Genomic DNA, 13,929 nt, shown 5'->3' on the forward strand with positions numbered 1-13,929 from the left:
CCATTTTGCTTATCAAATTATTTTTCACAAGATACTTTAATTTCCCTCCCCTGAAGCCCCTGTTTTAGAGTAATAATTCACCAGCTGCTTTAATGTCTATTGCTACCAAAGGGGATGCATAGATACAATCAAACAGCGTTTTGCCTTTTGGGGGCCCAAGCTGACAGCTTTGCAAACTCCTGGACACATATATTAATCACAGCCAAATCAAATATTTGTGTTGAATTCCAAAGTCAGCTCAGACTCGCTCACAGCTGGGAGCTAGGAGCTGACTCATGAAGCAAATCCCAGGGGAGCCCCAGCCAAGCAGCCATGTGCTGTACCTCTTGCCTTTACCAGCATTACTGAGGGATTTTTACAGCCTGCATTAACCATCAGGACCTTCCAACATGGACATTCCTATTCCTGCCCTTTCAGGACACAGCAGGAGAACACAGCTCACACAGCTTGCTCAGAAGGTATTTATTCTGCCTGGTGTCATTTGAGGGGGGCACCACTGCAGAGTTAATTGCATTTAATGTTATTTGTACTTGTTAATGCAGTACTGTGTTTGAATAATGCAATATCATCACCACCAGTAGCAGTGTGCTTGCTCTTATGAAAAGTTTCTACTGTCCAAGGACAAAAACCCTGCTTCTGCCCCAGCCTGAAATGCAGCTGAGGTAACCTGCATAAACATACTTGTATTGTTATTATTCTTATTCCTTATGCAGAAAATGCCACAAAGATTTACTGGCCCCATGTCAAGCAGAGGTCAGAAACTGCAGGCTGGGTAGGTGACACCTAAAATTATTCAACCCCCTTCCTTCATTCCCCTGTAGCAGCTCTCACTACTGTTCATCTTTTCAGAAATGTGCTCAGTTTTTCAGTCAACTTTTCTTGAGCTGCTTTGAGAATTGTGTGCAGCTGGCTCTGACTGCAGCTCTCATGCCATGATGGATTTGCTTCTAATACAACAGGGGTGCAGGTAAGCAGTGAGCTGGTTTTGACCATCAGATTTTGCAAGTCTCCTTGTGTAGTGCCAATGTCAGTTTGCTCACCCTTTCATAATAAGGAGAGGCAGTTTTCCACAGCTCTAACCCTGCAATTAGTATGAAAGCCTCAAATCTTGATCCAAAAATGCCTTACTACATCTAGAGGCTTAAATGTTTTGGACTTTACACTGCATGCTAGTGGCAAGATTGGTGTTGTTTATAAGCAAGGAATAGAGAAACATTTCTCTGTGCTCCTCATTGCTGATTTTTGTTGGCATCAGAGCTGGCCTACAGCCATGGTGTCCATGAGGTCTGTACTGAAAACTTCTTATGAGCCTGCTGTGTTGGTATCTGCAACTCTGCTGCAGGAGCTGGCTGCACTGTTCATGTTTTCCTCTGGTATACATGTGCTCCATCATGCTGTTATAAGTGCCCAAAGGGAAACCCTAACAAAGTATTCTTTTCTTAGCAAGAGGAGGGAGCCAGGGTTAAAACTCAGGCTGCAACAGGTGTCCCACTACCTCTTCTGTGGGGGACTGCAGCAGTGAGATGTCCCTCTTTTCCAATCCCTCCATGCTGCCAGAAGAGCTGCTCTTGACCCTTGCTGGTAAAACCTGAACAGTTCCAATTACAGGTGTGGATTTTCCAGCATTTTGCTCTTACAAATGCAACTTACAACTCAGTTCACAGAAGAGGTGATTTTTGGCAGCCAACCTTATCTCCCCTAGGAACAATGCCTTCAGCCTGACTGCAGGAGCACAGCCATGAACCTCTGCCACAGGGGAAGGTCGTTGCTGGGCCCCTGGACACTGCTTGCTTTCTTCAAGAAAGCAGCTGACTAATGACAGCTCTGAAGTGGGGTAAGTGCCAATCATTTCTGTTTCTGAGCAACACCACAGAAGGAAGTTCAAGTATCACACTGTCAAATAAAATTCACTATTAACAATACAAGCATTTTGCCCTTGATAGGGTTGTCTTCTGCTCTCATTTCTCCTTAAGATAAAAGCACTGATGTTGCTAGGCCCTGTCCAGCCACTACCACAACTGGGGAAATCAAAGATAACATCTACCTCCCCTATTCCCTTTTGCTGCCCCTTAGAAAAGGGACTGCAGTGACTTTCTGGGCTGCCAGATGCAGTTTGAGCTGCTATTGCTTAGGTTGTTTTTCAGCAGTGCAGCTCACAGACCCAGAGAGGATGATGTCCCTTAGCATTTACCACATACCACGAGGATAGTTTTCTTCCTGAAGCCTGACATTCATCCAAGAGGCAGCAAAACGGCAATGCAGCAGTGAAAAGAGCAGGAGTTTCAAAATCCAGACACAGCTTGTGGGGTATAAGGGCAAGGATGGGTGCTGGGGTCTAGTTCAGCCCATTAGCAATAGAAGAACCACACAGAGGTTTGTTTCAAGCAGCCACAGATGGCTTGGGGTCAGTTCACCTATGCAGAAGGTGGTGGCAAGGCCAGGTGTTGACTTCCACTGTCAGCCTAACTGGAAGGTCATTTTGCTCACTACAGGGAGAAATTCTTATAGGAATTAGGTAAACAAGGAAATCATAACATGTTCTAGCTGGATGATCAAAATAGTCTCTTATTTGGTAACAATTTACAATATTAATATAACAACCTGTAACACAACACACAACCAAAGGATCGGAGGTCGTATTGCTTAAAGAAAACAAAAAGCCAGGTGTAAGTTGAAACCCTTTCTAAAAAGACATTTAAATAGGATTTGCAGTCTCCTGCTAAGCCACTGCTCACCAGCTGCTTGTGTTGATGAGGAAAGCTGAGCAGGAGGCAGAGCTCATGGTGTTGGATAGCAGCAGTGACAGCCCAGCAGCAGTGGTATGATGAGGGCACTGGAGAAAATCCTTCACTCAGCCACCAGCATCTCTGACGTCTGTGGGGTCTGACAACCAAGTGCATTTGAAGGGATTCCTGTGGCTTACAGCAACCTTGTAAATGGTGAGACCTTTAGTTTAGTATTTGTGAGTGTGAAAAAAAAACAAGTAAATGAAAGGTGCAAATGGCTGGAAAACAGGCTAACAGGCTTTTACACTGTTTTCACCCGTGGACAGAAAGGAAACAATGGCTGAATGGGATGAGAGCAAACAATGAGAAACAGTTGGCTGTGTGAAGATAGCTCTGCTTATAGCCGAGTGGTAACATGGTCCTCCTGCCCATCTTTCCACTGGTTTATAAACAAGTCACAAGCCTCTCCCCATGAATCAAACACATCCTCTGATGAGTCTATAAGTTTGGAATTAGAGGAACAAATACTGGAAGCACAGTGAAGGGAGCTGGTACAAACCACAGGGCACTCCTTGCTCTGTCCTGTAAGTCTTGTGTTCCCACTGTAGCCCACCTCATTGAGGTTAATTTCACTTTTAGAACAATTCTCTTCTTTACCTTTATCAATCTGAGAATATTTAATGTCTTTCCACATGTAGTGTGGCTGAATAATTCCGTCTGAAATAGTGTACATGGGTTCTGAGTTTGGTTCAGGTACATGTCCATTCATCTTGGAGAAGAGCAGACCCAATCTCTTAAAGGACTCCTTCTTGGAGCTGGAAAGTCTCTGGACTCTATTTCCATTCCGGACAAAGGAGCGCTTACCAATCCCATTGCTTTTTGGCTTCTCCTCCACCATATCAATCCCAGACATGGTTTTAATCAGAGCAGATACATTGAAGTCCTTTTTTTTGTTGGCTACATTGAAAGACACACTCTTGGCTTTGGATTTTTCCCCATCGCAATCCTCATTTGCTTCATCCTTCTGCGACACCTCTGTGCTGCTGGTAGAATAACTTCTCCTCTGGGGCTTCCTATTTCCTAAGAGGTCGAGAACTTCATAACGAAAACTTGAGATGTCCTGTTTCAACTCCTAGGGCAAGAAGAGAGATGAGTTGCAGTCTGCAGCTTTATCTGTGACATGAAAGAAAGATCACATTCCCTTGGGAGAGCTGTTCAGCGTTACGCAAATGCCTGACACCAGATCACACATACAAGAATGCCACAGATGATTACGCAGTGCCACACCAGAAAATGCACTGTGATCCTGAAAACGGAAGACCTCACACAATCTTTGTCTCTACAGGCTATGGGACCAGCCCTCTCTGCCCACCCTGCCCTACCCCCTACCCACCCCCCCAAAAAAAAAAAAAAAGTCAAATAAGACAGTTAAAGATGACAAGAAACTGTGGTTGATTTAGCGATATGGCAAGAATCCTGTTTAGGTGAGAACCCAAACTTTAACTTTGTTCATAAGTGTTCTTCGTATGCGCCAACCCAGACTCATTCTTTGGCTCTGAGGATTAGGAAGGTGATGTTGCCTCAGATACTTTGTTCCTATGATTTTCCAAGGCTTTTGTCTGTAACAGTGTATACTAAAATCTGTGAACCAGTCATGAGAAGACACTCAGCCAATAATGTCCTCTGCTCCATAAACCTTCACATGCACCTCATATATAGTCTCAGCTCCAGTAAGAGTCCTGTTTCCACTGTAGGTTACGAATCACCTTAAGTTAGTATGAAATCTGCAAATGGCTACTTTTATTGTAAATTATTATTAAGGACTAATAAGTTACCTTGAAATTTTCTTCAGTTAAACCTTCGTTGGTTTTGGAAGTTCTTATCATCGCTGCGACGTATCTTTTCACAAGATTCCTTATCACTTCCTGAAAAACAACACAAGGGATTCAGCTGCTGACCAAACTGTTCTGAGTGCTTTTGAGTTCTTACCAGCAGTGGCTGTCCTGATTCTACTGTCTGAAAAGAACATCAGTTACCCTTAGAACCAGAACAGCTTCTTTTAAACAGAACAAACCTTTGGAAAGGAGTCTATAGTTCCCACCTTGAAGGCTCCCTTGTTAACTGCAGCAAGCAGGTGTTTTGTTTTGCATGTGTGAGAGTCATGGAGAAAAGCTTCTTGATGTTCTTAAACAACCCCAAGCAATTGCTTCCACTGCTGGAATTTCAGATTACCAATCTCGTGTGTATATCCTGCATATCCTGTGATAGGCTTTAAACTTGCCATGTTGAGTGTTTGAAAGGCATGGAGGGTATGCTGACAATAAACAGTCTGAAGAACAGCCAAGATCCCACAAGGCAATGCACATTCATGTTAAACCACAGCAGCCAGCTGCCTGGGCAGGTTAAAAACTCCTTTCAAGGCTGCTGCAATGCCTGTGGACAGTGATGGAAGCACTGAAGCACCACCCCAGTACCTGTGTTGTCACTGTGTTACCTGGGCTCTTTGTTATGGTACAATTTTTGGTAGAGTAGAGTAGAATAGGTTGGATAAGACCTTCAATATCATGGAGTCCAACTTATCATCCAACACCATCTAATCAAACTAAACCATGGCACCAAGCACCCCATCCAGTCTCTTCCTAAACACCTCCAGTGGTGGTGACTCCACCACCTCCCTGGGCAGCCCATTCCAATGGCCAATCACTCTTTCTGTGAAGAACTTCCTAACATCCACCCTAAACCTCCCCTGGTGCAGCTTGAGACTGTCCTCTTGTTCTGTTGCTGGTTTCCTGGGAGAAGTGACCAACCCCTACCCAGCTACAACCTCCCCTCAGGTAGCTGTAGATAGCATATCCACTTTGCTCTGTGTTTATGTACCTCCTTGCTGGCTTTACTCAAGCAAACTGGTATTTGAGCTTGTGCATTTACCTGTGCTGGCCAACATACACACAGTTTAATCTCTGTGTATAGAAAAGGCTACTCCAAACCTTCCCTTCACTTCCCCCATTTCATTAAGAGGGATAATAAGTCTGAGCACACCAAGCATGAAGATGGGCTCTGCACCAAGGTTCTAATGGGAGGTTTTTTTGGGAGATCCAAATGTTGATACCGGTAAGCTGTGCTGTGAAGTCAGAAAGTACCAACTATCTTTTGTCAAAAGTGACTAATTACCTTAAACATCAACTTCAGATAAAAACAGTCTTCAAAAAGTAGCAGACAAATCACTAATGGCTTTTGACAGTATAGGCTAACCTGCCACCTAACATTCTGGAGAAGGTTTTTCCTTCCAGCATGCTGGCATAAAAAATACCTCGCATGGAATCCAGGTACTGAAGCTGATGTTTTTAGCAGTTTCATCATTTTGTGGGTTGTCTTTAATGAGCTCTTAACAGGCAGGCTGAGAATAAACAAACCTAGCAACATTTAGCAAAGGAACCAGTCCTCCTTCCTGAGCCATCCAAAACAAAATCCCAACCACTGGTTGAGTTAGGGATGCTTTAAAAAGAGCAGGAGAGGATCAATTTGAGAGCATGTAAAATGCTGCAGAAACTATTTTGATCAGGACGGTGTGACAGCCTGGTGCCTCTGATGGCAACGGTAATGTCACTTCTGACTTCAGCAGCCAGACCGACAACGGGCAAGTTCTCCACTACTGCAGAGGGGTTGAAAAGGTAGAGTGATTTACTGAACCAGCCTACCTCTAGTGAGGACATGCTTAATCCATGATAAGCAAAATCCTCTTAGAGAACCTTATCAAAATATACTCTAAAAGCAAGCAGGAATGCAGGTATTAGAAAATGAGCAGGAAGAAGAAACAGCAAAGAAAAACCTTGTGCTCAAGAGTTTACCTGGTAATGTTGATTCTGAATCAGGTTGTCAGCATGCCGTTCCTGGAAAGAGAAGAGCACAGGTATGTTACCTGTGTAGTCTTCGGAGCTCCTGACAGCTCTTAGCAAGTTATGATCCAGCAATCTACTTCACTGCAAAGCCGTGACCCTCGTGATCCCAAACATGCACAAGCACCCTCAAAAAATGAAATATGAAAACATGCAGCTCCTTACTGTGAATGTTTTGAGGTTTTCATGCCTCTTCTGTTCATTGTAAGAGTCATTGCCAGGGCACAGCTGATTGTGAATCCATTTGCAAAGGTACCAGACTGACTTGGGACTGGGAACAATGTTAAAAGGAGGGGGCAGAGTGGCACCTTCATCAAAGTAACTCATCCAGAGCTTCGTCCGTGCAAACTTCCACTCGATATCTGCATGGTCCTGTAAGAGAAGGAAAGAGAGTATCAAGAGCTTCAGGCACGCTTTCCTGGACCAAATGTCCACAGCCGAGGAGGTGACATGAGCAGTAAAGGATTTCTCCAGCTGCAGACAAAGCTGAATCACTTCTTCCATCTCCCTCGCTGGGTTGTACTTAAAAAAACAAAACAAAACAAAAGAATCAGTGTGAAATGTAGTTAGAGTAAAAATACCAGCCACTGAGAAATGAGATGACAGCAATGCCCAGCAAAAAGAATTTCCCATGCTAAAGCCCGGCTTTGTCCTTTAGAGGTTGTGTTATTAATTCACCAATACAAGAAGCAATAAAATGTGTTTTCTTGCTTTGCTTTTTGCTAACACTTTTATTACCATTGTTTCTCATGTCCAAATCAAATGACTTCTCACATTCTTCCCTGGAAGAAGATCTTTCATAGTGGTTTTTGATTTGTTGGGGGTTTATAGCATCCATTAATTCAGCTCTTATAAGGAAGTGACACACTTTATGGGTGCTGTATTTTAAATCTTGTCTCTGCATTATTCTTAAGCCAAACAGGAGACTTTTCACTGTTTGGGTTTTGGGGGGCTTGGTTTTCATTGATGTTATCACCATGCCAGCTTGCTGTGGTCTCCTGTTTTTCATCCCAGCAAAGGTAGCACACTAATAGCATCATTTTACAGTTGCACAGGTAGGCACACAGTCCGTACAGCTCCCAGGAAAGGAACACGCAGGCTATGCAGGACAGGCCTTACAGACTGCAAAATGGTGATCCCCACGTCAAGCTACTCGCAGTCCGGTTCTTGGAGTCAGCAGACTTCTGCCCACTAACAAACTCCATACTTGGAGACATCAGAGAATTATTTAGGCTGGAAAAGACCTTTAAGATCATCAAGTCCAACCATTAACCCAACACTGCAAGTCTGCTGCTAAACCATGCCACTCAGCACCACATCTACGTGGTGCAGTCTCCTTCATCTGGGGAAGGAATAATAAACTGCACCAGTACAGGTTAGGAGATGATTTGCTAGAGAATAGCCCCATGGAGAAGGACCTGGGAGTCCTGGTGAATAACAAGCTATCCATGGGTCAGCAATGTGCCCTTGTAGCCAAGAGCACCAATGAGATCCTGGGGTGCATTAAGGAGTGTGTCCACCACATCGAGGGAGGTTCTCCTCCCCCTCTACTCTGCCCTGGTGAGACCTCACCTGGAATATTGCATCCAGTTCTGGGTTCCCCAAGTCATGAGGGACACAGATCTGCTGGAGAGAGTCCAGCAGAGGACTATGAGGATGATTAAGGGACTGGAGCACTGCCCTATGAGGAGAGGCTGAGAGCCCTGGGGCTTTTTAGTCTGGAGAAGACTGAGAGGGGATTTAATAAATGTTTATAAATATCTGAGGGCTGAGTGTCAAGAGGGAGGGGAGCAGGCTCTTCTCAGTTGCACCCTGTGACAGGACAAGGGGTAATGGATAGAAACTCCAGCACAGGATGTTCCACTTCAACATGAGGAGGAACTTCTTCACTGTGAGGGTCACAGAGCACTGGAGCAGGCTGCCCAGAGAGGTTGTGGAGTCTCCTTCTCTGGAGACTTTCAAGGCCCATCTGGAGGCATTCCTGCACAACCTGCACTAGATTCTATGGTCCTGCTCTGGCAAGGGGGTTGGAGTCAATGATCTTTGGAGGTCCCTTCCAACCCCTAACATGCTGTGATCCTGTGATGACAACTGGAACATCACCTGGTGCAACTTGAGGCCATCTCCTCTTGTCCTATCGCTTGTTGTGTGGGAGAAGAGACCAACCCCCATCTCACTACAGCCTCCTTTCAGGGAGTTGCAGAGAGGCAACTCTTCCCCTCAGCTTCCTTTTCTCCAGGCTAAACAACCCCAGTTCCCTCATGCTCCTCACAAGACTTGTTCTCTGTACCTCTCACTAGTTTGAAGCCGTCAAGCCACACAGTGCTAAACACGGCTGACAATCAAGAGCACACTGCATTTAAACAGTAAATGTGTGTTGTTGCCACTGCAGAGTGCAGCGCTAAGCTGGCACTGTGACATTTCAGCTATTCAGCACTTGTGTTAACAGTATTGACATGGGATTAAAGCAAAGCTGTGAGGATCCAGGCTAAGTAACAGCACAAGGCAGGAGAAAAGGACAATGCAGGATTTTTAGTTTCTGAGAAGATCTCAACCATGTTGGAACAAGCTCCTGAGTGAAGGATGCTGCGCTGCAGCTCAGAAACAAGCAGTGAAGTGTAGGACAGGGAGTTCAATAAAACATAGCTGAACATCATGCCCCAAATATTACTACAGTGGCTTTCTGGCTATGCTCCAGTGCTCTGACATGGGTAAAATATGCTCATGCTCTGACAGTGAGGTGCAGCTAACTCCATTTTAGTAGTGTATTCCAGTTATATGCAGTTCTCCATTTAAAATGACTGCCTCAGTGGCCCAGGAGAACATCAGCCTCTGCAGAATCAGAATCAGCCCAGAACACCACTATCCCTGGCCAGCTTACAGAAAGGCCTGTGTTCAGGGCATAGGTAGATTCAGAGAAGCAGCCTGCCATGCCACTTTTTACCTTATACATTATCAAACTCTGTAAGCAAGAGAAATTGCATCATCACCATGGAGCATTACAAGCTGATGGTGGTGGAAATGAAGTTCTGGGTAGTGAAACATGCAGTTTGCAGCAGCAGAAATAGTTGCCACCAAAAAAAAACCCAAATCCTACTCATTTTTTCATCATTTGCCTCTCTATCTGCAGGCTGCAGCAAGCTCAGCAGAGCAGGACGTGCTGGTGCCGTACAACTGCTGTCCCTCCTACCCAGCCTCTGGATTAGTGCTCTGAGCTCCACAGCCAGCCTCACAAGACAACAACTGTTAAAGGCAGAGCTGCCCCTGCCTCCTCCAGAAGCAATCCCTGCCCAATTCTACCTGCATATTTCCTTGTTTGGGCAGCTTCAGTTGAAACAATCTTCAGAAGAATGACCAGCAGCACAGATCAGGTGAGCCAAGGGGCTGCTGCAGAGGGTGAGCTGCCTGTGGGGGAAGTGGAAGGTGGCAGAGAAGGGGCCTAAGCTACAGCTTTCTGTGCTCCACCTGGGATTGTCAGCCTGGAAAAGAGAAGGTTCCAGGGACACTTTATTGTGGCATTTCAGTCTTAAAGGGGCCTATAAGAAAGATGAGAACAATCTTTTTAGCAGGATCTGTTGCAACAGGACAAGGGGGGGGGGGGGGGGGGGGGGGGGGGGGGGGGGGGCGGGGCTTAAACTAAAAGAGGAAGATTTAGAATAGGTATGAGGAGAACTTTTTAACGCTGAGTGTGGTGAAACACCAGCCCAGATTGCCCAGAGAGGTGGCAAATGCCCTATCCCATTGCAGGTCAGGTTGTGTGGGGCTCTGAGCAACCTGCTGTCTTGCAGATGTCCCTGCTGACTGCAAGAGGGTTGGACTAGATGAGCTTTACAGGTCTCTTCCAACCCAGACCATTGGGTGAATCTATGACATGCTCACTGACAGGGAAAACCTAGTGGTGGCTACATCTTCAAAGGCTGCAGACAGGAAGTGTGTTGCTGGTTCAGGCATCTAAAGCATTTTCTAGGGGAACAGCCACAGGAGACCAACACTGAGTCACTCAGCCTTGCTGTGAGGGAGCCTTTCTCAGGGTGTGCAGGAACTACAAACACCTGGCAGCACTGATAGCACTGTCTGGGGCAGCTGGAGAGTTGTTTTGGCTAGAGACGAGTTCTTTGTCAATACAGAAGTAGGTGCAAGTGTCATCTTGAGGATTCAGGAGGGAGAAGGTAGTTTGGAGATAGTTATAAATCTACCCTTCCCTTCTACAAAGGTCCAGTGTCAGTGCTGGGATGGGCTCAGGTGTGTTGTTTTAGCAGAAGTTTTCTTCAGCACGTTATAAAAAAGGCAAGTCCTGGGCAGAGGTGATGTAGCAGCAGGTGTTGGAGGCTGTTTGCAGAGGCAGGCAAAGCAAAGCTGTAGCTTGGGGATTGCAAATCAGTTTCTGGAAAGGAAGAAGGAAAAGGCCTAAAACCATTTTTCTGCACAGAATGTTTTCTTTCTATTCTTTTAAAAATAGCTCAAGAGGATGACATGGGCTTGACTAAGGGGCTGAAGGCAGGTGCAGAGCAGCATGTGGAACTTAGCAGGAGGTTCTCATTTGGGAGGTTTTATGATTGGTCTGAACAAATCCCTGTTGATCTAAATGTGTCTGCCTTCAGCCCCAGCTGTATTTCTTCCTGTGCAGTCTCACCCAACAAGCACAATATTACCTCTGTACAAAGCTCCAATTGTCTTTTCTTCCTCTCTCTTTGCTGCTGCTGTTGTCAATTCCCCAGGGTTTACAAACCCAGCCTGTCTCAATTATTCACCTTGATCTTTTGAGAACCTCAGCAAACCAGATCAGAGCTTCTGGCAGCAATTTTGTGTTGGAAATACACAGCAAAGAGACATTTCCATTTTACTGAGAACACCTATGTGTGCCAGGAAACCACCATTTTCTCTTTAGTGCCATGAGCAGTGAAATCTGCACAAAAAGCAACAGCCTTCCTAACTCCCCTCCTGGTACCATCCTCTAGCAGTCACTCAATACCCAACTCAAACCTGAAGCGCTCATGAGCTACAGGCAGTTCCTCAGGAATAGCATTGGCTGGGAACGTGGCCCAGCGGACACCAGGCATGCTCCAGGTTTTTGGAGCATCTCCCCAGTGACTGCAGGCCACTGGGCAAGACTGATGCTTTTGAGAGCTGCCTGAGTCCAAGGCTGCTTTGCACCAAAGCTGTTGCAAAGACTGCATGTGGGTGAACACTCAAATACCAGTACAGTGAGAGTCCAGCCTAAGGGTCCTTTCCTTGCTCAGCCTGGCCTGGCCACCACACCTCCACAAAGCTGCACAGTGATGGACAAGCCCAAACCTCCTGCTGGAAGATTCTGTTCTGCACTAACTGCTGATTTACAGACATGGGTCACAGGAGGTGGAATCCTGAAGCCCATTCTCAAGGACAGCCATCATGGACATAACAATGAGAGGTTCAGTAAAAGTCAGTTTCATAAGAGAGAGGACAGGAGGAAGCATGGGTGCTATGCCCCTGAGGGGGAGTCCTGGCAGAGAGCACCAAGGAAAGGTCAGCAGCACAAGATGTGCCCTGCAGCACTGCCATGGCAAGCAGCCTGGAGCAGAGCAGCTGTGCAGTGAGAGGATCCTCACAGAGCTGTGCTGTTATCACACAATGCTCTTAGATGATAACGTTTTGGTAACATTTATAATAAACTAAAGAAACACATCCACTCTTGCAAGTGTGACCTTGTTGCTTGAAGAATTTAAATCCCAGTTTGGATTTCACTGTCTTCTTTGAGCTTTTGTTGCTTTTGCCCTTGTTCTTGTTACCATTTTCTTTCAAGCACTGCTTCTCATTTCAGCTATAAAACACTCTACTTAAAAGGGCCAAGCCCTCAAGCTCAAGCAACACACAGGCTCAAAGAAACCAGCTCTTGCTTCTCTGTGAGAATAAAAAACACCCTGTATCACTTAGTGCCACAATGCAAATGTGTCATACTGGCTACATAATCCTCTTGCAAATCTCTGCCATTTGAAGTGAGAATTAATCTCCCATAAAGATTTCCCTGTAGGGTTACCAAAGCCATCTTACTGTAGCAGTTGTGAGGATTTTTCTAATTCAAAGTGATATATTCACAGATGTGCCAGATTTTAAATAATTACCTGCTACACTAATTATCCAGGATAATTCAAGCATTAATCTCCATCTTTATCTCTGTGTAGGAAAATCTGTTGTTTACATTCTGTGAAATGTTATCCATAAAGATTTCCATCACCATCTCCTTGCTGGGCCATATGGTTTAGGTCGTATTTTGCCAAGTTACAGCCAGCTTCTCAGCTGGTGATGACCCAGCCAGCAGACCCCAGCAAGGGCAGGCTGTTCCAGTTCTCTGTATGAGATGGCTACCACTGCCACAGCCTCTTGGTTCCTCAACCTCTTCTATCTGTTCAGTATTTCAGCTCCACTATGTCTGGAAAACTGATAGAGAAAAATGCTGTTAAATTTAGCAGGCAAGAGCTGAAGCACAGGGTTGTCCTCTGGGACCTATGCAGCACATCAGGGCAGGGGAACCTGATCTCATGTCTCTTGAATTAGCATCCCTCAAAGTACCAGTATCAGCTCAGGGCTGATGGGCCAAAATGGGTTATGGCAGCTGCCTGCACTCTGTGGCTATGCTTCTGTAAATCCATGGTATAAACACAGTTATGAAACAACAGCATCCAGCCAGGCACCCTGAGATCCTTGCCACTGAAAACAATCACAAGAGAATCTGTTACCTAAGCTCCTCTATGCTGCGCAGCAGCGCACAAAGTTCCCCTTCAAGACCTGTGCATTCCTGGGATGCAAATCCTCTCTGCACCCATTTGGAATGAATAACATAAAAGGCCATCTCATGTCTTTCTAGCTGGCACAAAAAGGGCTGCACGTGCCTTTCCTGTGGTTTATTATACAACAGTCAGTGGGCTAAGATGGAAATCAGGCTGCTGCCTGTCAGCTGCAGCTAGAGATGGCTGTGACAATGCCCTCAGGACCACACTGTCTGGCTGTGACTGGGTACCTTGGAAGGAGGCACAGGAAGCTTTCCCACTGTGCCAGGAACGCTGGCAAAACCTGGCATGATATCTGCATCTGTCCCAGGAGGTGCCAACAGCAGCCCCACAATATTAGGAAGTATCCAAGCTGTAGTATCTTCCTCTAGGAAGGAAGGCGATGCAGATTCACCTTTAAAAGGTCTCGCTGACATATCTTTTTTGCAACCTACTGAGTAAAGCAGGCTCATTGCCCAAGAGGCACACAAACTTCAAAAGTGCCTTTTTGCTGTGTAATTAGCTGTGCTAGAAGCCATTAAACTCTATTATATTTCTATC

The 13,929-nt window shown here is 45.6% G+C and overlaps 1 protein-coding gene across 1 annotated transcript in view; it reads right to left on the reverse strand.

The window, feature by feature from the left end:
- Positions 1-972: 972 nt before the first annotated feature.
- Positions 973-13,929, reverse strand: part of TRPC5 (transient receptor potential cation channel subfamily C member 5) — a 72,282-nt gene continuing 59,325 nt past the window's right edge. The window contains exons 7-10 of the mRNA XM_009900392.2: positions 6,788-6,994; positions 6,575-6,616; positions 4,562-4,651; positions 973-3,858 (exon numbers count right to left, since the gene is read on the reverse strand). Of these exons, the coding sequence (XP_009898694.1) occupies positions 3,124-3,858; positions 4,562-4,651; positions 6,575-6,616; positions 6,788-6,994 (1,074 nt within the window). The 3' untranslated portion in view covers positions 973-3,123. The remainder of the gene's footprint in view (positions 3,859-4,561; positions 4,652-6,574; positions 6,617-6,787; positions 6,995-13,929) is intronic.

Source organism: Dryobates pubescens, chromosome 18 (assembly GCF_014839835.1).
Source record: "Dryobates pubescens isolate bDryPub1 chromosome 18, bDryPub1.pri, whole genome shotgun sequence".
Taxonomy (NCBI): Eukaryota; Metazoa; Chordata; class Aves; order Piciformes; family Picidae; genus Dryobates; species Dryobates pubescens.